The 25,839-nt window shown below is 40.4% G+C and overlaps 1 protein-coding gene across 2 annotated transcripts; it reads right to left on the bottom strand.

Moving 5' to 3' along the window:
* Positions 1–4,152: 4,152 nt before the first annotated feature.
* Positions 4,153–22,053, bottom strand: LOC119826010 (UDP-glucuronosyltransferase 2B31-like). Of its 2 annotated transcripts, XM_038347061.1 has the most exons (7): positions 21,603–22,053; positions 20,579–20,897; positions 12,979–13,127; positions 11,286–11,417; positions 8,221–8,308; positions 7,226–7,445; positions 4,153–6,553 (listed from the first exon to the last, which is right to left on the bottom strand). In XM_038347061.1, exons 1-7 carry the CDS (start codon positions 22,005–22,007, stop codon positions 6,274–6,276), a joined length of 1,593 nt encoding a protein of 530 aa, XP_038202989.1. In that variant the 5' UTR covers positions 22,008–22,053; the 3' UTR covers positions 4,153–6,273. The 2 variants fall into 2 exon arrangements, with proteins under 2 accessions (XP_038202989.1, XP_038202993.1); XM_038347065.1 differs by lacking the exons at positions 20,579–20,897; positions 21,603–22,053 and adding an exon at positions 16,169–16,284.
* Between the last annotated feature and the right edge of the window lie 3,786 nt (positions 22,054–25,839).

The following is a 25,839-nucleotide window of genomic DNA, read 5'->3' as shown; positions in this document are numbered from 1 at the left end:
CATTTATTTTAAATACCAATCACAATTTCCCCTCTGTCCTCTTCTTGCATTCTTACCTCCCACCTCCATTCTATCCCATAATCCACTACTCCTCTGTCTCCATTCAGAAGTGTAAGACCATGGGAGCCACCAAAGTATAGCATATCAAGTTGAGGCAGAAGGAAGCTTATCCCTCTTGCATCAATACTGAGCAAGGCATCCCACCATAGAGACGAGGTTCCAAAGAGATAGCTCCTGCATCAGGGACAGGTCCTGGTTCCACTGTAAGGTGCTTCATAAAAGACCAAGCTATAAAACTTGTCCACATGCAGAGGGCCTAGATCAGTCCATGCCAGCTCCTTACCTGTCGGTCCAGAATTTGTGAGCTCCAACAAGTTCAGGTTCATTGTATCTCTGTTTCCCTGTCATGATCTTGACCCTTCTTGCTCATATAATCCCTTCTCCTCTTCAACTAAACTCTCAGAGCCCAGCCCAGTGCTTGGCTGTGGATCTCTGCATATGCTTCCATCAGTTACTGGATGAAGGCTCTATGACAACATTTAGGGTAGTCACCCATTTGATTTCAGGAGAAGGCCAGTTTATTCATCCTCTCTACATTTTCTAGGAATCTTAGTTAGGGTCATCCTTGTGGGTTCCTTGGAGTTTCCCTGGCATCAGGTTTCTCCTTAACCCCACAATGGCCCCTCTGACAACATACCTTTTTCATACTCTCCACCTCCATTCCACCACCAACCCAACCATCTGATCCCTCATATTACCATCTCCCTATTCTCTCCCCTCTACCACTCCTCCCCTACCATGCTCCCAACTTACCCAGTACTTCTCATCTATTTCCTCTTCCCAGGAAGATCCGTGTGTCCCTCTGAGTGTCCATCTTGTTACCTAGCTTCTCTGGGGCTGTGAATTATCCTGACTATCCTTTGCATTTATATCTAAAATTCACACAAGAGTGAGTATATACTGTATTTGTCTTTCTGGGTCTGGGTTACCTCACTCAAGAGTGGCAATGCTAGTTTTTGAGGTAAATTGATTCCCAGTTTTCTGAGAAACCCCTATGCCAATCAGTACAAAGTGGTTGTACAAGCTTGAACTCCCACCAATAGTGAAGGAGTGTTCCTTACTCTACATCCTCACCAACATAGATTGTCATTAGCATTTTTGATCTTAGCTATTCTGACAGGAATAAGATGGTATCTCAGAGTCATTTTGATTTGCTTTCCGCTGACAGCTAAGGATGTTGAACAATTCTTTAATTTTATCTCAGCCACTCAAGATTCTTCTGTTTAGAATTCTCTTTAAATTTAGATCCCATTTTAAAATGGGATTAATTGTTATTCTGATGTGTAGTTTCTTGAGTTCTTTATATATTTTGGAGGTCAGACCTCTATCAGATGTGGGGTTGGTGAGAATCTTTTCCCATTCTGTAGGCTGCTTTTTTTTCTTGTTGACAGTCTCCTTTGTCTTACAGAAGCTTTTCTGATGTAGGAAGTCCTTCTGTATATGTGTTGCTTTTATTGGTTAATGAATAAAGAAACTGTCTTGGACTGTTGATAGGGCAGAGCAGAACTAGGAGGTAAAAACTATACTGAATGCTGGGAGAAAGAAGGCGAAGTCAATGAGAAGCCATGAAGCCCCACCAGAGACAGATGCCAGAACTTTACTCCATAAGCCACAGCATAGTGACAATACACAGATACATGGAGATGAGTTAATTTAAGATATGAGTTAGCCAGAAATATGCTGAAGCCATTGGCCAAACAGTATTGCAAATAATATGGCTTCTGTGTGATTATTTTGGGGCTGGGAAGCTGGGAACAAACAAGCGGCCTCTTACTACACTTTTCAGTTTCAGAAGGTCTCATTTAATAGATGTCGATCTCAGTGTCTATGCTATTGGTTGTAATCAGGAAGTGATTGCCCGTGCCCATGCATTCAAGGCTACTTCCCACTTTCTCTTCTATCAGGTTCAGTGTAACTGGATTTATGTTGAGGTCTTTAATTTGCTTGGACTTGAATTTTGTGCAGGGCAATAGGTATGGATCTGTTTGCATTCTTTTATATGCCAACATCAAGTTATGTCAGCACATTTTTTTTTTTTGCCTCCAGGCTCCACCCTGGCCCTTGTCACCCACTGGACTCTGTCTCCTCAAAACCCACTCTGCTGCCTAACCCCATGTACCTGAGCATCCTCCCCATGGCCAACCCTCCCAAGTAACCACAGCAGACTACATAGGTACTGGCTCAAATCATACCAGTCAACAAAACAGATGTTGGATTGGTCTCTCAGCTTGACCGACCCAAAGACCAGACCCTCACTAAACCCATGGCATATCCCATTCATCTCCTGCTCCCATCCCAGCACCAGCAAGGCTGTTGGGCCCTGCCCCCACCTCTGGTGGAACTCCTGCTCTGGTGCAGTCTCCACCAACCTGCACATAGCTAAGAGACCTTCCTCTAGGCTTCACCTGGATTCTGTCCCTCCAAGATTCACTCTAACACCTAATCCCATGCAGTTGAACAACCTCCCCTTGGCCAGCCCTCCTTTGCAACCTTAGCAGACAATTAGGCACAGGCACAAACCACATCAGTTAAAACAAACAAACAGCAGACTGCATAGGCACAGGTGCAAACCACAACAGTTGGAAGAACAAGCGCAGAAACAGGCCATACCAGTTGGAAGAGAAGATGAGTAAATGCTGGTGTAAGAATACAGTCAACAATTAAAACAGCCTTATACTAACACTAGAACAGCCAGACCTGAACATTCCAGTGCAGCCCAAACACAGGAAAATGAACTTAAAAATTGCTTTATGAAGATGATAGAGGCACTTAAAGAGGAAATGAAAAATTCCCTTAAAGGTTTTGGGGAAGAGACACACAAAAAATTGGGAGAAAATCCCTTAAAGAAAACCAAAAAAGTCCTTATACTTTTTTGCATAAAATATTTTTCCTTTTTGGTTTTTGGGGACAGGGTTTCTCTGTGGAATTAGCCTTGCTTGTCATGGAACTCACTCTGACACTAAGCTGGTCTAGCTCACAGAGATCCACCTGTATGTGCCTCCATAGTGCTGGGGATAAAGGAGTGTGCCACTGCTGTCTGGCTACATAAAATAACTAAAAAAAAAGTTAAATTTTTTGGACAATATGACACACACCTTTAATCCAGGCACCCAAGAGGCAGATACAGGAGGATCTCTGTAAGTTCAAGGCTAGCATGGCCTACATAGAGGGTTTGAGGACAACCAGAACTACAGAGTGAGAGTCTGTCTCAAGAACATGAGTAAACAGAGACTGGAATTTCATACTAATCAAGGCAAAAAGAGGGTGTTTAAAGTGAACATTGGAATGGGCACACTACCCTTGATCTCATCCAAAGTGAACTTTGGTTTCTGCTCAAGATTATTTTGAATCCAAGTGTTGGCAGGAGCCAGAGTCGGCTTCTCTTATCCAATAATTTTCTCCCTCTGAACAACAAGTGTTCTTCTAACCCTTGTGAGCAAAGATTTCTTTTGGCCAGTGCTGCCTTTATAGCTCAGGCCTGTAACTTGGGGACTTTGGCATAATCTGTTTGCAAATCTATGGGGAACTCACTTGAGCAGCTTCAGCTCTCTTCCTTATTTCATTTATTCCTGGCATCAGCTTGGTTGTATTGCCCTGGGATTTAGACACAGGGGATCACAGTCCGCCCTGGGTGTGGAAGGAGCAAGGGCTTTTGATTGATCAGCTTCCTCATCTCTCTTTTGTAGGACACTCTGTAGTAGCTGCAGTTACTCTTCTTTTCTGTCCATTTCCACTATTGATGCTTCCTGGGCAACCAGATCATAATTAACTTCCCACCCTTTTGTGGATCAGTACACTCTACGGGTGTGACAGGAATATAGTTACAGGGTTCACCTCATTCTCACTAACTAGGGTGTCTGCTGCTTCTGACTCTGATGCTGTGAACAGTTTATGGGTGAAGAGCTCAGCTTCGCCTTGGCAGTAAGATTGCTTCTAGTTTCAGTGCATGTGCTTCTTATACAGGATTTCCTTCTTGTTGTTGATAAAATCCAGTTAATTTCACCTGGTGCTCGAGTATGCACAGCTTACATTGGAACAGAAGTCCCCTTGTCTGCTCTGAAATCCAGTGCTCACTACTACAGGAGTCCATTCGAGAATGTGTGAATGTTTTATTGCAGGGATTAGGATGGCAGTAGGTTAGTTCTTTTCATGATTCTGCACTACACAAAGCATTTTTATCTATAATATATGGAACCTCATTACGGGCTAGATACAGTTTTTCTTTTGGCTTGCTATTATCTGGAGAACTGGCTTCTTGTAGTTTACTCAGTTGTCTTCTTTATATAGTGATAGCTATTGCTTTTCCTCTTTTCTATTAAAACTCCATGAACCAATTATAGGAGCTCTTTTACATCCTAAACATTATCTATGTCTTATTATCAAGGCCATGATATAGAAAACTCTGGTTTTTCTTAATAAATGCCTGCACACATAAATCACACTACACCTTAAAGCATTCGTTCTATTTCTAGAATAGCACTATCAGTTTATATCTGAATTAGATCTGATATCAGATTAGGATAGGGTTGTTCTTAAATTTAGAATTGATCCTACCCATGAGAACCTTGTAGTGTATATCTGGATTATAGAACTAGGTTCTTAGGTTCATTAAAAAGAATCAGCCATTGAGTATCACATTGTTCTATGAAGTGGGGATATATGAAGAAGAAGACATGGTCTCTGTCCAGGATGAACCTCATATAGGTTGGGTGTAAGCTGTCACTGAAAGTGCAAATAAGTGACACAACATGGCACAATGCCAGGACCTGAGTGCCATTTGCTGTTTTATTTCTTATATTTAGGATTCCTGGATTTTTATTAATTGGAATAGAAATGACATCTGATGGTGGTCTGATGACACAGGGCTATTTCAGCGCAGTAACTGATATGACCTCAAAATAAAGTTAGAGCATTGTGGCTCCCAGACTCTTCCTTATTTGATCACGGACCATCATGGTGTAAGGAGGGCCCAGCCTGTTGTGGGCAGGATCACAAGGATAGTCCCTCCCTTAACAGGTTGGCTCAATTTGCTGTGGATAGGACCACAAGGATTGTCCTGTCAATCAAGAATCAAAATCCATTCTTGCCAATAGGCCAAATTTTCCTCAGAAATGACTCAAGATTTTGCCAAGTTAGCAACTGAAGCTAAATAGATTGATAACTAAATATTTTCTAATTGGATTTGAGCCACAGTCTCCTGGAAGGAACCTGACAGCATAAACCTGGTTAAAGGTTAAGGGAGTTTTAGCTTGGAACCTACTATTGCTATTTTCCTAAATGGTCATGCTGACAAATTTTTTTTCCTTAAATTTTATGTTAATAGCTATAGCCAGAGATCTGCATTGTTCTCAGCCTTTGTCTGAGAAGCATTTGTTGTAATGAGTACCAATCAATTCAGAGTCATAAAATTGCTCAAGGGACTGAGAATGGTCAGCCTCATGCTAAGGCTCCAGATATACTACGGAAGTATGAGGGAAGAATGTAGGAGCCCAATGATGAGAAGTGCTATTGAGCATTTTTTTTTCTGGACATACCATGGCCATAGCATTCATAAACTCCAAGAATCTGTCAGCTGCACAGGATTTACAGAAGATTGGGAAGCCAAAATTCCATAATAAATGAGGAAGAGCTTCTAATACTCCAACAAAAATAAAGAGCTATTGAGAGTCAGATTCTGGGAGGGGAGGAATCACTATTATGGGGGTTGGGTGTACACTGCTACATTGCTCGTGATACAGCCATGTTATCTCAGGAATGCATGCATTCCTTTATAGACAGAACTCATTGGATTTATTGGGTTATTAAAAATAAAACAAGGGGACATAATGTTGGAATTGGGACATATTGGGAGAAATCCAGTGGGAAGTAGCAATGTGGTCATGGGAGATAAATTTAATATTTCACAAAATCAAGCTAAAAAATTCTGAATGAATAAAAAAATCAACAAAACAAATTGTGAGCCTGTGTGGGATATTCAGATTTAGAATGCAATATGAGCTAGGTGATGATGGAATTTACACATATTGTGGTCTCATCTTGAATGTGTACATTTTAAGCAAGAGGAAATGAAACTTTTGACAGCTCAAGTCTACCTCAAAATGAGGAAATAACAGTGACAGTGTCCAGGTCAGTTGTGGCTAAGGGATACGATGGAAATCCTCCCTTTCTGTGATGCACTGGAGGAGGTCCATGTGTCAGTTCTCCCCACTTCAGCTACTCCCTTTTCTTCTTCTTTCCAGATTTAGCAAATCTCTGGCAGCAAAGGAGGCAGCACTTTGTGATGACAAACACCACAGTCACCACACAGGCAAGCAGGAATCCAAGCACGTCCAGAGAGTGGTACTGGAACCAGGTGAGGTCATGCGCTGCCACACGAAGGTGCTTGGCTCCTTTGTGTCGCATGACGTACTCAATCCAGAAGACGGCTCTGTCCAGGGGCTTCACTGGCTGGTCGTGGTGGATTCTTGATAGCCGCATGGCGTTCTCCTTATAGCTAAAGACATCAACATCAACATCAAAAGTCAGTTAGTTTACTTTCTTCAAGCCTATGAAAGGTTCAGGAAAAGCATCAAGAGACTCAGTAAATGTCATAAAGGAACACTAAGTACAGTGTGGTTTTGACTGGGACATGTTTGTAGGTTTGCCTGGAGGTTGGTATTTTCTGTGAAATTCTTTCCAAAACTGAAATGGGAAATCATTGTGGGAAGGAAATCTTTCCAGTAGAGGAAATGTCCATAGACCCTTTCAAACCCTGTAAATGAGATGGTTTATACAGTTTGACACTGATCACACTTATGCGCTTGAGAAGAAACTGTCAAAATTCCCAAAATTTCAATAAAAACACTATTAGTAATTAAAAATGACTACTCGAGAATGGAGTATACTTTGCACAAGCTGTCTTAAGGGCTGGGATACAGGTCATTGATAACTTGCTTAGAAATTATTTCCATCATCAAATTATTCTAAACTAACTTCTAATACAGTAAGTCTGTAGGGATATTTTACAGTCTTGATTGACAGTAAAAAGCTCATTATACCGTGTTTAAATGAGTTACATTGATGTTGTTGTTTTCAAACTGAATCTAAAGATCAGATGATTTCTACTGTCCCTTTGGATAGAATTTATCAGAACTAGTACCAACTTGAACAAAATCACTGTACTCACGAAGGGTCATTAATGACTGTCTTCACAGCATGGAGCAAATCTGTGCTGGACATTGTGAGAATGTCCAGTCTCACACCTGCTCCTTTGGTCTTCATGTGAACAACATTATCAAATTGGTCTCCAAACAAAGGAATGCCAATGACAGGGATTCCGTGGTAGATTGCCTCATGAATGCCATTGGTGCCACCATGAGTTATAAAAGCTCTGGTTTTAGGATGACCTAGCAAGGGGAAAATAAAAGGCAAACATTAAATATAAATCTGAGAAAGAAAAATGAGAGAGAAAAAAGGCACAGAAAAGGCAAATATTCTCTCAACAACATCATCATACCCATGGAATGGAAATGAAGTCCTCTATATCTTAGATACGGAGCATCTCAAGTCCATGGATGATTATTGAAGACCCCATAGAGGATGTAGGATGTGGAAGTTGAATGATTTTTGCAATGGACAAAAAGGCAGAGTACCTTCCAAGTGGAGTAAACAGCAAGTGCAAGCACAGGCAGTGGTTCAGGAGAGAATGTTCTCCTAAAGAAACAGTGAAGCCACTGCTCGTGATATGTCCCTTCCATGTGGTAGGGGGTTGTTGCTAATCCTGATGGGATGAGGCTTAGGACAAGCAATACTTCATCTAATACAGGACTGCCACATGATGTGGGGTTTTGGGGGAGCTAGTAAATGAAGGGTCAGTAAAGAAAGAATACCATCCTCACTGGCCTTTGAAATTGTGCTACCCTAGAGGAAAGGGCAGATGTAAAGGTTTAGAAATAGGAGGAAAACACAAACATGAAGAAGTGGCTTAAGTTTACCTGAATGAAAACTATAGAGGAGATAATAATGGAATCTCCCATCTCCAATGTTACTGAACAACATATTTACATAAGTTCTTTATTTATTTTCTCCAGGACTAGATCACAGTTGTCATAAATGCATTAATGTTGACATACCCCATACTGAGCAGCCATTCCTATGTCTCAGGCATCTCCCTATGCTTACCAAGAAGGTCATTCTGGGGAATCCATTTGTACAGCTGAGTGTTGGAGCCCAAAGTGTCTGGCTTCTTGCCTTCAAATCGCCAAAGAACCTGTTAAGATGAAGATAGCCTCTTATTACTTTGTTCAAATGTCAAGTTACTACTACGAGATTTCTGGGGAGATTAAGAATCAGTGGAGATAAACCCCAGTCCCTAAGGGCCAGGCAGTGAGGATGGATGATGGGAACTGTGAAGAACTAGTACAGCAAGGATGCAAGTTCTCCTCACCGTCCTGCAGTTAGTCTCATGCTTATCCGAGTTTCAGATTGGCGCCTTAACATTTAGTTAACAGCAAGTTAGGTAAAGTTATGTCAATATCATATCATAATATTAAGCAGGGGTTAAGAAATGTGTCAGGGCTGGAGAAATGGTTCAATGGTTAAGAGCACTGAGTGCTGTTCCAGAAAACATAGATTCAATTCCCAGTACCCACATGGCAGCTCATGACTGTCTCTCTGTAACTCCAGTTTCCGAGGACCTGACACCCTCACACAAACAAATATGCAGTCCAAACACCAATGTACACACACACAAAAATAAGAAATGTGTCATTGTAGTTCCAGTTCAACAATCCACCAATGTTACTAATATGTACCTTGATTTTTCCAATATATTTATAGTATTTTTATTTTTGAAATTCAACATAAATCTTTGTCAATGATATTTGTGTTAGTTTACTTATAATCATTTTATAATAGGTATTTTTTTTAGCACAACACTGTCTAAGCCCATGTTTACTTCCAGACCACATCTCCAATTACACCCTATGTCCCCATGTCAACATAAAAGCCTCAGTCCCCCAGGTAGTGTTGGGTTTGGTAAATCCTATCACCTATTGTTTTTAATAGCAAGGGAAATATTACTGAACATGAGGTCATTTTAATTCATAGGCGATCACATTTGACCAAGATTATAAAGTAATACTACACTATTATATTAACCCCATTTTAAAATTTTTTATTGTCTTCTTTTTTGATTTTTGTTTTATTGAAAAGAGATTTTTTTTCACAATCATGTTCTGATTATATTCCCCCCCAGCCCTTCATCTTTCATCCAAATCCACACCATTTCTTTCTCTCTCCTTAGAAGACAAACAGGTAAATACAACAAAGTGAATAAGAAACCATTGCAAAATTTTCTCTGTAATAAGAGTCTTGTGCTTGTCTATGAAGTTTCTTTGAGATGAGTTGGGAAGTTGAAATTGGGAAGTTAAATGCAATGTACTACATTTTTACTATCAAACCACTACCACCTCCCCTACTATCATCACCATTACCACCATAGGCACCATGACAACCACACAAAATCTCCATTACTGGCTACTTCAAGCTGTGAAGAATAGCCATACTGTCGTGGTTAAGAAGATTTTCTTTCTGCTTTTACTTTGGTTGAAAAATAAACTCTTGATTTGGCCTATTTGTACGCCATTCATATTTGAATTAGGAAGCTTCAGAATAAAAATCACTTTGCATTCCAAATTACTCTGCAAACTAATTATAATATGACCTACGTGTAGTGCAAAGATTTGGGGATCCTGAGAATCCATCTTTGCTTGCCCGCTAAATGAGGGTTAACTATCAAAATAGTCTTTTCATAACAATGTGGCATGACCTGGTATTAATTTCTCAACACGGAGTCAAGAGCATAACGTCTGCTAGGAAAACTACCATCTAGAAGATAATCTGAAATAAACTTTACAGCTGTCTCTTTTTGTATATGTCCTATATTTTATGAGTTTAATTTTAATTCTTCAACCTTGGTAAGTCATTCTCTCTTTCAAGTACTGTGTTTGGAAATGAGATGCTTTAGTAGGCCATTACTACCTTATCATGTATCAACTTAACAGAGTCTCAGATTTGTTAAAATCCCCCCAAAAAATCAAAGATAGAAAGAAGGAACAGAAACAGATATGTAAATAATAAAAATAAAATGATATATAAGATTAATAAATCAGAGTAGCACCAACTCCATTTTGAAGAAAATGATTTATTTTTAGTCATGAGTAAACTAGAGTGTCTGTCTATGTGCGTGCACATGTGTGGTGGTTTGAATAGTTATGGGTCCTGTGGATTCATGTGTTTCAATGTTTGACCTATAGGGAGTGGCACTATTTGGAGGTGTGTCTTGTTAGGGGAAGTGTAGCCCTGTTAGAGGAATTGTGTCACTTTGGGGGCAGACTTAGTGTACTCATATGTTCAACTTGCGTCCAATGTGGCACACAGTCTCCTGCTGCCTGTGGATAAAAATGTAGAAATCTGCTCCTTTCTCAGCACCATGTCTTCCTGCATGCCCCTGGCCATGAGGATAATGAAGAAAACCTCTGAAATGGCAAGGCAGCCCCAATTAAATATTTGAAATTTTATATTATATATAACTATAAGTGTTGCTGTGATCATGGTGTCTCCTCATAGCAATAAAAGCCCTATGACAGTGTGTGTATACATAGGCATGGAAATATGTGCAGCTGTCATGACAGGCTGGATAAGGGCATTGAGTCCCATGGAGATACAATGATAGGCAGTTTTGAGGTGATAAACATGGCATCTCAAAGTAAGTTCATGTCCTCTGGGTGAGCAATGCATGTTCTTCAAGGATGGGGCATTTCTCCAGTTCTACAACTGCAAATTTTGAGTGCTTCCTTATTGTTGCAGGGACAGTGCACTTACTGGTTATAATTTAAGTGTTGTATAGTTATACTTTAGTGCATGCATAATCTTCAGATATCCTCCAGGAAATTGAAGTAAGTAACAAGCCACAGTTTTGTGCATATAATACCTTCCTACCATCAAGTTTGCAAACACTTGTTAAATGTTTTCCTTTTTAAACATGATGTTAATAACAAGGTTATTATTCAGATCCACCACCTAATATTTGGCATTTCCCCCCTGTATTTCTGTGTCACAAATGACATCAGGGATGAGCTAGATCTCGCATCACAACTTCAATTTCACACGAGGTTTCTTCAATCACACCTGAACAGGATGTGACCATCTCAGAAAGCATGCCACACTGAGGCACTGTTTCTCACCTTCTGTGGAATCTGGGCAAGGCCTGCTGCAATCACATTGGCCCTTTCTTCTGTTAGGGTACCCACCATGGACCCCAGGGAAAACACCACCACACCATGTTCTCCGGAAGACTGGACGAAGTCTTCTATTTCCTGTTGATGAAATATCAGCCCATTGCAAACAGCAGCAACACCAATGTGATACCAACCTGCATAAAATTGATATAAACATTGGCAGAAAGAAACTGAGCAGCATTAGAAATGACCAGAGTGGTGGGCAATTTAAAACTATTCATCTCCACATACAAGACGTAACTTTTAGTAGTGTAAGGTTACAGCTCTTTGTGTTACACATATTCACACTCACACAAAGAGTTCTGGAACATTTTCATCTTGAAAGGCAAGATTTGTTGATATTAAATTCATTTTTTCTCCTTTTCCAGTCCCTTAGCCACCAAATATCTTACTTATTTTTCTATTATTTTGACCAGTTTAGGGAGTTCTCATAAGGACATTTTACTTTTGTCTTGCTCATTGGCTAGTTTACTAAGTGTACTGACACTAAGTTCATACCATGTATCTCTATATGCTAGTATTTTAAGTTTTAATGTTTTTTGTATTTGAAAACTACAAATACAAAAATTATTGTATATAATTTTTACTAACCATTCCAGTGATACCCACGTAACTTCTCTATGTCATAGTTACTGTTCTATTGTGAGGACACACCAGGATTAAGGCTATTTCTAAAAGAAAGCATTTAATTGGGGGCTTTCTTAAAGTTTTAGATGGTTGATCTATGAGCATCATAGTGGAGAACACCATGGCAGGCAGGCAGGCAGGCAGGCACAGCACTGGAATTGTAACCCAGAACTAAACCTGTACTTTAAGTGGTAGACAGATAGAAAGAGACGAAGCATAGCTTGTGCTTTTGAAATCTCAAAGTCTACCTCCAGTGACACATTTTATCCAACTAAGCCACACTTCCTAATCCTTCCTAAACAATTCACCAATTGAGAACCAAAAATTCAATAATATGAGCCTATGGGGTCATTCTTATACAAACCACTGTGTACTCTTCCCTTTAGGAATAATGCTGCTTTGATCATCCCTGAATTACTATCTCATAAAGGTCCTTCATTCAGTTCTTTTACATATATACTCAGTAGTAGAATTCATGGACCACAAATCTATTTCTAATTTCATTAAGACTGTCCATTCTGTTTTCATTTGTGTTCTTTCTATCAGATGTTAGTTTTATTGGAAAGAAATTTACTATCTGCTGTCAATTTTTTTTACTGTATAAATTACTGCAAATGTCTGTATATGTATGTGTGCTTTCACTTGTGTGATTGATCAAGAAAGTAAATAGAGCCATTGTGACCTGTTTTTCTTTGTTCACACTCCATCTATTTTCTCTCTAATCACTTTGCATACATCTCATCTTCTGGAACTCTCTCTGCGTTTAGTATTTGTGTGTTTTCTACACTCAAATATAAGAAAGTATTTTTAAAACAAAATCTTGCTGAATTAAGTTAATTCAACTGATAGTCACACTCTTGTTATGGTGTTATAGAGGTGTTTCTACAGACAGCTTCTTTATCTAAATTCCTATGACTCTCTGAGTTTGATGAGCATTCTGAAGGAATAAAAGATAATCACTCTTTCTGACAATTCAAGGAAAACAGAAGCAAACAAATGGGACAATATTTACCTTTGGCAGAGGCTTGGCAGGTCTGCAGTGGAGTCCTCCAACATAATCAAAGTTTGGTAAGACAGGGTGAGGAAATTCCAAATCCCAGTAGGTTCGAATGAGCCATATATCTGCCTTTCCCATCATCTCAGTGAGTGTTGTGGGTTTTCCTGAAGAGGAATGAAACATGTCTCCATTTCCTCTTCAGAGTGGGTAAGGCTTCTGATGGGGAGTCAACAAAGTCTAGCACATTGTTTTGAGGCAGGACCAAGGGCCTCCTCCTATTTGCAGGCCAAGCAAGGTATCCCCCCCAGAGAGAATTGGTTTAAAAAAAAAAAAAAAAAACAGAACAAGAAGTAGGGATAAATCCTGCTCTCACTGCCAATGACCACACAGTCTGCCCCAGCCATACAACTGTCACCCACATAAAGAGGGCCTAGTTTGGTCCAGTACTTACTCTCTTGCTGTCAGGCCAAAGTTGGAAGACTTTCATTAGCTTAGGTAAGCTGTTTAAGTGGGTATCACCATTATGGTGTTGATCTCTTTGCTCATATTCTCACTTCTCCCACTCTTCGACTGGACTTTGGGAGTTGAGCCCAATTGGAACCCACCCTTAACTGTGATTTATATATTCAGTGAGATTCTAATGAAGAATACTAATTTTTTTCTTTGAGAGCAATTTTCAGTTGGAGATAGCTTCACTGTTAGGGATGGGGGCTCAAACCAACCTCCCTCTCTCCACACTGAGATTCTGTATGTCTTGAACCTACGCCCTGTGCATGCTGCCACAGTTTCTGTAACTTCATATTTACAAACTTCCTGTTGTGTCTCAGAGGCACTGTTACTGTTCCTTGATGTCTCTCAGTCCTATCATACTTAGGACTGAGTGTTCCAAAGTCCTTTACTCTCTGCACAGTATCTGTTTTGGGTCTCTGTATTAGTTTTCATCCACTACAAGAGAATGCTTTCCTGATGATGGGTGAGCAAGACATTGATCTTTGGGTACAGCAAAATGTTAGTAGGAGTCATTTTATTCCTGTGTTCCTTTAGCAGAACTGTAGTATTTAACTTTTCCCTAGGCCCATGGCCTATCCAGTTTTAGGTTTTTGATCAGCTGAGCACTGTCAGGTATGGAAGTGGCTGTAAATGCAGAGTAGTTGGTTGTTGCTACATGTGTGCCACTGTTTCTCCAGTGTGTCACACAGGCAGGTCCCCACTCTAGGTTTAAGAGTGCATAGCTGAGTTGGTGGTTATATTTCTCCTCTGATAGGTTCTAAAGTACCTTTGAATACTAGTCAGTAGGGTGAATACTAGTCAGTAGGGGTGAAGGCTCTAGGCAGGCCCTCACTCAACTTCTCCATTTTTAATAAGTTAAATAAGTGTGGTCTTCAGCAATAGGGGCTTACCATTGTTTCTTGGTGGGCAGTCAATAGCCTTGACAATAGTCAGAGTTTTGGGAGGTTACATTGGGTCCCTTTGGCCAACAAGTCAATTATATGTACTTTGTTCATGGCACAAGAAGCATCTCTTTGTGCTAAAAGATGCTTACTCTCCTTAATCATTTGGTAATTCCACTTAAATTTATTCCATAGTATAAATCAAAACTTCTAAAATAGAAGGTTTCCATACAACCAATCAAATGACCCTTGGATTTGTTGTCTCTCCCTTTATTCTATCACTTCCCTCTTTCCAAAACCTCTTCCTCATTCAATTCTGCTTCAGTCTTTCTACTGAATTTCCACAACTATATATTGTATTTCCTCTTCTTTGGGAGATCTGCTCCTCCCCCTACCCCTTACTCTACACCAAACCTCTGAAGTTTTACATATTGTAGCATGTCTACATGTAGCTGGCTTAAAAGCAAACAGTATAGTATTTTTCTTTTTTGGGTCTGGGTAACCTCTCTCAACATGACTTTCTAGCTCTATCTATTATTTATGAATTTCATAATATAGTTTCTCTTTTTCAAGGCTGGATAATATTCCATTATGTAACTGCACCACAATTTTATTATCCACTCATCTGTTGAACATCTAGGGAGTTTCCAGTTTCTGGCTATTATGACTAGAGTAGCAATACCATGGATGAGCCAGTGTTTCCCTGGTAGGTTGTAGAATCCTTTCGATACATGCCCAAAATTGATATATTTCAATCTTGAGATATTGCTTCCCATCTTCCTGAGAAACTTCCAGAGTTGCTGTACAAGTTTGCATTCCTATTAGCAGTGGATGAGTGTCCCCCCCTTCTCCCACATTCTTGCCAGCATAAACTGTCATTTTTTGTTGTTGTTGTTGATCTTGGCCATTCTGACTGGTTCTAGATGGAATCTCAAGGTAGTTTTAATTTCCCTTTCCCCTATGACTAAAGGTATTAAATGCTTCTTTAATTTTTGTCAGGCATTTATGTTTTATCTTCTTTGAGAGTTCTTTGTGTAGTTCTGTACCCCATTTAAATGTTTTTTATCTTTCTTTTTTCTTTCATCTTCTTTTTTGGCTGGGATATAACATATTTGCGTATATCTACGTATTTTTATGACTTATCTCTCCCTCTATCTATCTATCTATCTATCTATCTATCTATCTATCTATCTATCATCTATCTCTATTTGTCTATCTATATCCATGTGTATAATGTTTGATACAAGTTTGTAGTATCTTTCTTTCTCTGGATCCTGGGACCACCTTCCTCACAAAGGATAACAGACAGACTGAAGTTGCCCTGTCTGAATCATTCAGAGAGTCTGCCCAGCCAGGATCTGCTTCTGGGACCCAGTGAGAGTAAAATGCCCACCTGTTGCAGGGGGCTTTTGGGGACCTCTCTGACTGGCTGACAGTGTTCTCTCCTAATTCTGCCTCCATTGCTGCCTCCCACTTTGACTCAATGGAAGTGCTTCCTCTGGAATTGCCCCCTTGTATTCCCATTGAGGAGGGACCACCAGCAGGGACAGTTCATCCCCTCTCAACCCCCTACCCTCCCTGGATATTTCAGAAACAGCCACAGGGTCATTCCAGGGGGGTTGTCAAAGGGTGCTGAGGGTGATCAGCCCCTCTCAGGATATCCTTGGTTCCACAGCCTGCTCTCTCGACTCAAGGCTGCCCAGTTAATGCTGGAAGGAGGCACTGACTCCCATGGTGTCTTCCTAGTATGTCACAGTGAGATAAGATGTGGTGAATATGTGGTCAATTTCAATTTCCAGGGTGAGGCCAAATACCTGTATTAGTCACTGAATGAGGAGAGTCAGTGCCGGGTCCAACATCTGTGGTTCCAGTCCATTTTCAATATCCTTGAGCATTTCCGGGTGCATCCCATCCCTGTGGAGTCTGGAGGCTGCAGTGATGCTGTCCTTGTCAGTTATTGTGCCCTCCCAGTGGCAGCAAGGCTGGGAGCCATGCAGTGGTGTACAAGGGCAACTGATGCTACTCCGATTCTCCTTATTTTGAGCAAGTACTCAGGCAATGGACCATGAAGCACCAAACACATTACGATGGGTACACTATGTTGAAGGCAGGCCTAGACCCCTCAGTTTTTCTCCAATTGCACTCTGCCTATGATGATGCAGCAGAGACCTAAGCCTGTATAAATCTTCAATTTGGACTTAATATTATCCTTGGACATGCTTACTGGCTGTGGGAAATATACTGATTCTCATAGTCCATGATTGGCCCACATGCCGCTTTCCAACAAGTGTCCAACCTAGCCTTCAAGGCTATCAATCTTTGTATACCCTAGGACAGTGCAGGCTATTTCTGAAATCTTGTCCAGCAGGCTGTGGAACTATTTCCTGAATTTTTGACCCATGTCAACAATGATGTTAAAAAGCTCATTCCATCTGCCTCTACTAAGGATATTCTTACTATACAGCTAACCTGGGAGGGCTCAACACTGTCACCTATCATTGCACCTGTTAGAAATGAAAATATTCATAAGTGGGTCTTGGCTGTCCATGATATTGACACACAGACAGGCCATTTCTACCTTTATGGCTTCCACCAATTCCTTGGTCAATGCTAAACTTGACAAGGATGATAATTTCGCCCTGCCAGACCATATTTGTTGGGTTTGTGGACAGTCTGGCCACTTACATAGGGATTGTCCCAGGACTCGTCCAAAGACCCTATGCCCTAAATGTCAAAAGGATTATCATTGGGAATAAAACTCTAGATGCTCCCAGCGGGTCCAGACCATGAGTGATAAACTAGACAAGGGCTTCACACTCCTGGTGCATGAAGGTAAGTGTTGTGCCTTGGTGTGCAATGGTTAAGGTGAACTGGTTCACTAGGCAGATCTCTTTAATTTCAGAAGCACAATAGATATCCTTTAAAAAGATGGATTGTCCCAATACTTTTGTTCTCTCTGCTGAGGTTACTTGAACAGCAGTAGAACCAGTCTTAATAGAGATTTTAGTGCCTTTGTGAGCTAGCTTGACAGCATTGTGGAATACTTTTAGATGCTCTTCCAGAGCCAAGATGGCAGCAGGAAGTTTCTGTTGCTCATGCTCTATGTTCAGTCAGCTTCCCAGGACAGTCTATGAAAATAAGTCGTTTATTGCCCTTCAGGTCAGTCAGTAGCTGCAGGTGGTACTTGTACTCTCTGATCCAGAAGTTACAGTTATAGACTGCAGAGACATTGTTGTATGCAAAGCCAAAAACAACAACAACAACAACAAACCACTTAGAGGGGAAGTCTGTTTTAAAGCCATTGCTAGGTCCAGTATGGGCACCCTGGATAATCATTTCTCTCAGGATAGACAACTTTCTGCCCTCCCCCTTTTTAAAATTAAAGATAAAAAATTATGCCACACCATCAAAAAATGTCATTGCCCTGGCTACTATAACCTTTACAGATGCCAATAAAACTAATTTTGGGTTGAAGTAATAATGGGAGTTAATTACAAGAAAAAGGCCTATACCTAACCAAATCCTGGATCAATACAACCAGGAGAGTTATTGGCAGTCCTTAAGGTATTGGAAATGACCAAATATCAAAAAATGACCAATCTGTAAATATTTTCTCATGTAGCTGATATGCCATAAAAGCATGCAAAATACTATCTTTGCACAAAATTAAAGTCCCCAAAGGATTCCATCTCCCAAACTATGTAAACTATTCAAGACTTATTACAATCCAGAGTACACACCTGGCACATATCCCATATCAGATTGCATATGGGGCTGCCAGGAATGCTAGCAACAGGCAACCACGAGTAGACTGCCTAATTATGACTATGACAGTGCCTTTGCCTTTGCTGGAACAGTCTAGGCACCTCCATCAGCAATTTCATTTATCCCCTCAAAATTTGCTCACGTTTTACCTCGTTTACCATTTCCCAGCTGTAAACATTTAATCAGAACCTATGCAACTTAATCAACACGAGCTGAGCCATTGAATATGTCTACCACATTCTTTGACCAATTGTGGGAACATATAAAATCCATGCTAGACCCCTCTAAACTTGTTGCATGGTGCCTCATGGGAGGGGTGGTAGTGGCTCTCATATTTCTGCTGAAGTGTCCTCTACAGCTAAGGTCCCGATAACAGCGGGTGAACAAGGCAACGCTCCAGGCGTTAATGGTTATGGAGCATGCTGAACCAAAACCTCCAAGGGAGTGGTCCATGGTTGGCTAACACAAATACAGGAGGCCATTTAAAGCTCTAGGACTCTGAAAAGTCTCCCCTTGCTTCTGACTTCTTGGGACCTTCTGGGGACCCAACCCTTTGAGGACTTGTAGTCAAAGTCAGGTAAGAGCCTGTCTAGCAGGCCAGCCTATGATAGGCACATCCCCAAATGCTGGGGCGTCACTGAGGTGGGGTTATAAAATTCCATAACTCCCACTAGGTTGCCCAATAAGAATAAAATAAAAAGAGTGAGATGAGGCAGGGCAAGCACATGCAAACTCAATGAATAAGCAAAAATGGCCAAAACGACCTGTTAGCAGACCAACAGCATAGTAAGTAAAGACACACACAGCTAGTCAGTCACAACATCCAGCAGTGACTGCCAGTTTCAAAAGGACCAACCAAAAACGTTCCTGTTCTACCTTAATTTCCCTAAACCTCCAAAACCCCTGACTTTTTTGTTTTCAATAAAAAGTGTCTGTATTGGAATCTCCCAGAGTCTGTGTTTTTGCCTCCATGTCTTCTCACCCCAGGGAAATAGGGATCATACAATAGGCAGCGGCAACAAGCCCACAACAACTACAATTGTCTATGAATCCTGTCTGTCACACTCAGGGAAACACCTTTCTTGGAAGTCTCCATCCAGTTTTCCCTGGTAGGTGCTGGAACCTTGATGAGTGATCCTCTCAGGGAACGGAGAGTTTTATGTTGTTTGGCTTTGTTTTCAGATATTCGGATAGAACTCAGGGTGGTCCCTGTGTCACTAGATAGCCAAAGTTGACCTTGAATTCCAGATCCTCTTTCTCCAGGTCTGAACTGCTGCGGTTATGGGTGTGAACTGGCACTCACCCAGTGTGAACTTTTTGTGGGGATTTAGTTTCAGGATTTCATTTTGAGACACAGTCTCACTGTATCACCCTGGCTGACCTCCGAGAAAATTTTCTATTATGCCTGAGTTCCTTGTCCTCATATTGTGCTTGATTCATGATTGACTATGTAATAATTAGGTGTATGCAATTTTGTTTTCAGATAATAAAGGTAAACAAGTCACAAAATATGGAAGGAGAGCTGTTTGTTCATTAGGTATATTTTAAAACACTGAAACTCATAATCATTATTTCTGCACTTCAATGTCATACATTTTAAATACAATTTCATTCATCCTAATAAATAAACATAGATTCTCCAAAATCCTGAATTCACATGTTTTATGTGCTTGGTACATAGACAGTGTATTCACAGCTGTGCAGGAATTTAGTAGGTGAAATGAGAAAGTGTTTCAAAGTATAAATGAGAAAACTAATTTATATAAATAAAAAATTTCTCAATTCTATGTAGATATCTATCTAGAAATATGTATTAGTCCTAAGCATAAAGATATAAATCATGAAGACATTGAGTTTGTTTAAAGCTACTGTTTGGGGGGGCTAGTGAAATGGATTAGAAGTAAAAGAGTTTACCGTGCAAGAATAATGACTTGAGTTCAGTCCCCATACAAGTTGGAACACCTGAATTCATCCTGAGAATCTACATGAAGGGAGAGGTGAAAAAAATCTTCAAAGTTTAATCTGATCTCTACATATGCCACACAGAGCATAAGTTCCAACCCATAACACAAGTATGCATGTTCTCATGATGATTATAGTAATGACAGCAATATAATAATGATATTGATGATGCCACAACTGAGGTAAAACTAGTTTTTTAAAGCATGAACTGAAATGGATTGCATATATGTTAATTCTTAGAGAAATTCTTAAAGTTTTGTTTTGTGGGTCTATGCTTTTCTGAAGTGTTCTGTTCATGTCATAGACAAGGTTTTGTAGTTGACATTGGGACATAAGCTTTTCTACAACGCTTTGAATTTGGCAGATAATTTCACAGACTTTTCACCATTTTACTTAGGAGAGAGAAATCGTCCTTCTGCCAATCCTGTTGATTCAGGTTCACCTTCAATGACACAGCAAATTGAGAATGCAGCAGTCCCAATTAAATAGGTACTTACCTAATACTTCACTGTAAAACTGATTCCACTTCTTCTCGTTAAATGTTTGGAACCAAAAGTCAAAATAAAACACATAGATTAGATTTTGCACCCTCTCCATGAATGTCAATCGATCACTCAATTGTGACATAGCAGGAGGCACGTAGGAAGGAGGCAGTGGCAGTCCTCCACTGTACTTCTCATATGTGGAGCCAGGGAAGAATCGGAGACTGTACACCAGAGGTGTCTTGAGAATCTCAGCCAGCAGGTCACCGCAGGGTATGAAGGGATCTGCTACTATGACATCAAAGCTTGAATTTTGTAGTTTTATCATAAGCTCCTTGTTTTTTTTTTTTTTTTTTTTATACTTTTATTTTTTTTTATATTTAAAAATTTCCATCTCCTACCCTCCTCCTCCACCCTCCCTCCCCTCCTTCTCCCCCTTCTCTCCCCTCCTTCTCCCCCTTCCCTCCCCTCCCCTCCACCCATACCTCCCCTCCCTCCCTCTCAAGGCCAAGGAGCCATCAGGGTTCCCCAACCTCCACCTGACGATAGATGAAGAAAATGACAGAGCCCCACCTTGGAGCACCGGACTGAGCTCCCAAGGTCCTGATGAGGAGCAGAAGGAGAGAGAACATGAGAAAGAAAGTCAGGACCGTGAGGGAACCTCCAGCTGGCGACAGATGGGGAAGGTGACTGAGCCCCACATTGGAGCACTGGACTGAGCTCCCAAGGTCCCGATGAGGAGCAGAAGGAGCGAGAACATGAGGGAGAAAGTCAGGAACGAGAGGGGTGCGTTCACTCATGGAGACGGTGGGACAGAACTAATGGGAGATCACCAACTCCAGTTGGAATGGGACTGATGGATCATGCGACCAAACCCGTCTCTCTGAGTGTGGCCAACAGCGGGGGCTGACTGAGAAGCAAAGGACAATGGCTCTGGGCTCTGATTGTTCTTCATGGACGGGCTCTGTGGGAGCCTTCTCAGCTTGGTCGATCACCTTCCTGGACCTGGGGGGAGTTGGGAGGACCTTGGTCTAAGCTCCTTGTTAAAAACGACATCTTTGCAGAGACTTTCAAAATAGTCTGAATATAACCAAACCACTTCTTGCAACATTAAAAAGTATCTCCAAAATGACTTCTTTGACATCTCATAAATTTGTTTCCTAATTGACTCCAAGAAAAGTCCCTGTACATCAGCTGTGGAATATGATGAAGAGTATGTTTCAAATTCAATAGCAGATGTGTTATCAACCTCATAAGAAAGGGAAGATGAGGGTCTCAGAACAGTCACTTCATGGCCCTTCTTCACAAGTTCATCTAGGATTATCCTTAAATTGAGCCAATGACTGTATTCCATTGGCCACACCAGCACCTTTCCAGCACTCACAGGTCCAAAGAAGCCACTCAGCTGTAGCAGGAGCAGGGCTGCTGTCATTTTCACAGACATCTTGGTTAAATTCAGAGTTTTGTTTCAAATGGTGGTTGCTCAGCTCTTGCAGTTAAAGAAAGGGTAATGGTCATTTAGTTAAAGTATAACTTGTACCTACTAAGGCAAATAGACATGGGATAGTCACAACCTCAGGATGTCAAGTGCAAAAACCAGGAGGCAGATGTGCACACATCAGAAATGACTCCTGATTCTCAATGACCTTGAATGTATAATTACTTGGAGAACAGTGGAAAGTAAGATCTCTCTGTGCTTCTAATGTAGCTTCCTTAATAAGAACTTGAAGTAAAGACTAACTGTTGATTAATATTTTTAAAATATCACAGTTCAGTGTGTCTTTATAAGGAGTTAGCAGCATGGATCACCATCACGCTCTTGGGCCGAACCGAATTTATCCTGACTTGTCCTTTCTGGGACCCACAAATTAGGTTGCTCCTGAGTAGACAGATTAGGTAGAGAGAGATACAGGGTAGAACTTGTGGCCAGTCCTGGGGTGGGTATGATAGTGGGGTGCAGCAGGGAGCTGGGCTGGTAGGAAGTTTGGGCAGAAACATCTTGCAGGATCTTGCTTGAGTTTAACAGGCTCAGGGCGGGGACCCCGGAAATGGAGATCCACCCTGTCTGCTGCTATGCAGATTCACAATATGCAAGAAAAGTTATCTTGCATATTGAAACTGCTGAGTTTATACCAGATGATACAGAATTGATTCAGTGTTTATCCAGGTGCAAGACATAATCAGAAATAGGCTTTGTCCTATGTACATAACACACATCTGATCCCATACAGGTCTGCCAGGTCCTCTAGCACAAGGTAATGCAGAAATTGATCAATTATTGATTTAAAGCATGTTGCAGGCCTCAGAATTTCATAAAAACATCATGTCAATAGGAAAGGTTTAAAGAGTTTTCTATGACATGAGAACTAGCTAAGGAGATTATAAAGAGATGCCCTACTTGCTCTTTCTATAATCAAACACCATTGCCTGTAGGAAGTAACCTGCAAAGCAAAAAATGAAATTTTTTGCTCAAAGGAATGAAATCTGGCAGATGGATGTGTTTCACTTTACGGCACTTGGTAAATTAAAATATGTACACCACACCATAGACACGTATTTAGGTTTTCAATGGGCAACTGCCTTGAGCTCAGAAAAGGCTGATTTGATAATCACACATTTATTAGAAGTTATGGATGTCACGGGTATACCTGCACAAATAAAGACAGACAATGGTCCGGCAATGTATCTAAAAAATGAAACTTTTTTTGCTTATTATAATATAAAGCACATTACAGGTATACAAAATAATCCTAAAGGTCAGGCAGTTATAGAAAGGTCAAATTGTACTATAAATGATATGCTGAACAAAGAGAAAAGGATGGAAAATACCCCCAGAAATAGATTGCATAATGCTTTATTAACCTTGAATTTTCTTAACACTAATGAGAAAGGAACGACAGCAGAGAGGCATTGGATAATGGAAAAAAACTTCTGAGTTGAGTCAACCAGTATATTTCAAGGATGAGTTGACCTTACAGCGGAAACCAAGAGATACACTACGTTGGGGAAGGGGTTTCGTTTTTGTTTCCACAGGAGAAGAAAAATTATGGATATCATCAAAATTAATAAAGATTCACTTTGAAAATGAGAAACCTCTTGAAAAAGAGAAATGATACCACATCTACAATGGTGACAATCATATAGGAGGTAAGGAAAAGGACACAAAGATGGGTAGCTAATGAGCAGAGAAGAACCTAGGAGGAGTTAAATATGATCCAAATCTATTATACAAAAATTCTCAAATAATAGGGCTTTACAAGTACTCAGTGGTTAAGTGAACTGTTTTTTTCTCTGAGGACATGGATTCAAAGCCCAGATCAAAGTTAATCTATTTTTGATCTTGAAAGTACCAGACATGCAGGTGGTGCAGAGATATATATGTAGGCAAAATGCTCATACATACATACATACATACATACACACACACACACACACACACAATTTATTTTTGATACAGGGGTTCTTATGTAGTTCCAGACTGGCCTAGAACTCAGAGATCCATTGCTTTTATCTCTGGAATGCAGGGATTAAAGACATGTACCATTACACCTGGCTACTTTTTTAAATTTCATTTTATGTACATATAATTTTTAAAAAAATTAAAAAGTTTAAGTTAGCCAGGAAAGATGGCACAAACCTTTATAACCAGCAATCAGGAAGCAGATGCGGGTATATCTCTTTGAGTTCAAGATTAGCCTCTATCTAGAGGGTTTGAAGCCAGCCAGAGCTGCACAGTGAGATTCTGTCTCAAGTATATAAATAAACAAACATAAAAACAAATGAAATTAAAGAAAGGATAGAGATAAACAAAGAACCATAAGTTTCACATCAAGCCCTGCTGCTAAAGTGTTATTTCAGCAGTTTAGAGCACTGAATGCTTTTCCAGAGGACCAAGTTAGATTCCTAGCACCCACATGGCTCACAGACATCTGGAACTCCAGTCATAGGATTTCCTATGCATTTTCTAGCTTCTGAATGCATGAAGGATGCATTTGGTACACATACACATACACACACACATGCTGAGAAAATACTCATACAGCATATATAAATGAATAAGATTTAAAGATAGGAAACTGTCAGGGCCCGTGGGCCCCAACATACAAAACTATTTTTCCTAACTGGACCGGTACGGAGGCTTGAGAAATAACCAATACAGTTCACACAGTCATAACGGAAAAGCATCTCAGGCTTCTCTCCATCCTGAAGACTACTCACGTTTATTATACAAAACATCTTTTATCCCCCCATGTAAACCAAGGTGGATTCTCGTTAATATTCTTGGGGACGCGGGGCTATGGAAACACCTGCAACTTATTCACCAGCTTTGGCAAACACCTCTCCCCAGGCGATCTACATTTTTAACAAAGGAGAAAGGAGCGATACATCCCGGCCTTTGTTCGTCAGCTGTCTTACTTGTTTGGCAGGATTGCATCTGCCTACTGGCCAGTGAGCCTGCCTGTAAATTATTTTATATAAAATATAGGCCCACAGGGAACTAAAATGCAATTCCAAACAAGTAGACTTGGAGAGGGATTATGATCCCATTATGAAGCAACTTTTATAAAATAAAAACTTCAGTATGAAAATTAATGGGCCAATATGCCTTTAAATTCTAGATGTGCAAAAGCTGGTATTATGTGCTAAAGACATGGTACATGAAGGATGCATATGGTACACAGAAAGGCAGAAAGAGGGTGTTTAAGTGAACTTTGGAATGGGCACACCATCCGGAACCTACTTGATCTCATCAAATATGACCTTTGGTTTTTGCTCAGGGTTGCTTTGAATGCAAATATTAGCAGAAAGGAGCCAGAGTCTGCTTTTGCTATTGCCCATGGCCATGTCAGAGGATCAGAAGGTGGCACTTGAATTCTGGAGTTCAGCCTACTAGAAAAGAAGCCACGAATGGGTGAATTTCAGATAAGCAAATCCTCAAGGGCTTTGACTTCAGAATGTCTGTCTTTACCTGCTGTGCCTTTGCATGGCTGTCATTTTTCTCTGGTATTGGCATGGTGTGAGTGGGTGTGGGGGATCTCCATGGCTTTTAGTGTAGTGTGTGATTATCTCATAGAAATATCCCGTACTATGTGACATTCTCAACTGTGGATTATTATGAAGATGATTTCCTCTTAAGTTGTACTGTTTATCTGAAGTAATGATTACATACAATAATAGTGTTAACTAATTGAATTTTGATGATTAAGGGCTTCTAACAAATATAATGAGGAATTATGATAGAGGTTAGTTTAGTGGGAAAAAATAACCTAGGAAAA

Source organism: Arvicola amphibius, chromosome 1, assembly GCF_903992535.2.
Source record: "Arvicola amphibius chromosome 1, mArvAmp1.2, whole genome shotgun sequence".
In the NCBI taxonomy this organism is placed as follows: Eukaryota; Metazoa; Chordata; class Mammalia; order Rodentia; family Cricetidae; genus Arvicola; species Arvicola amphibius.
This window is presented reverse-complemented; position numbering and strand designations above follow the sequence as displayed.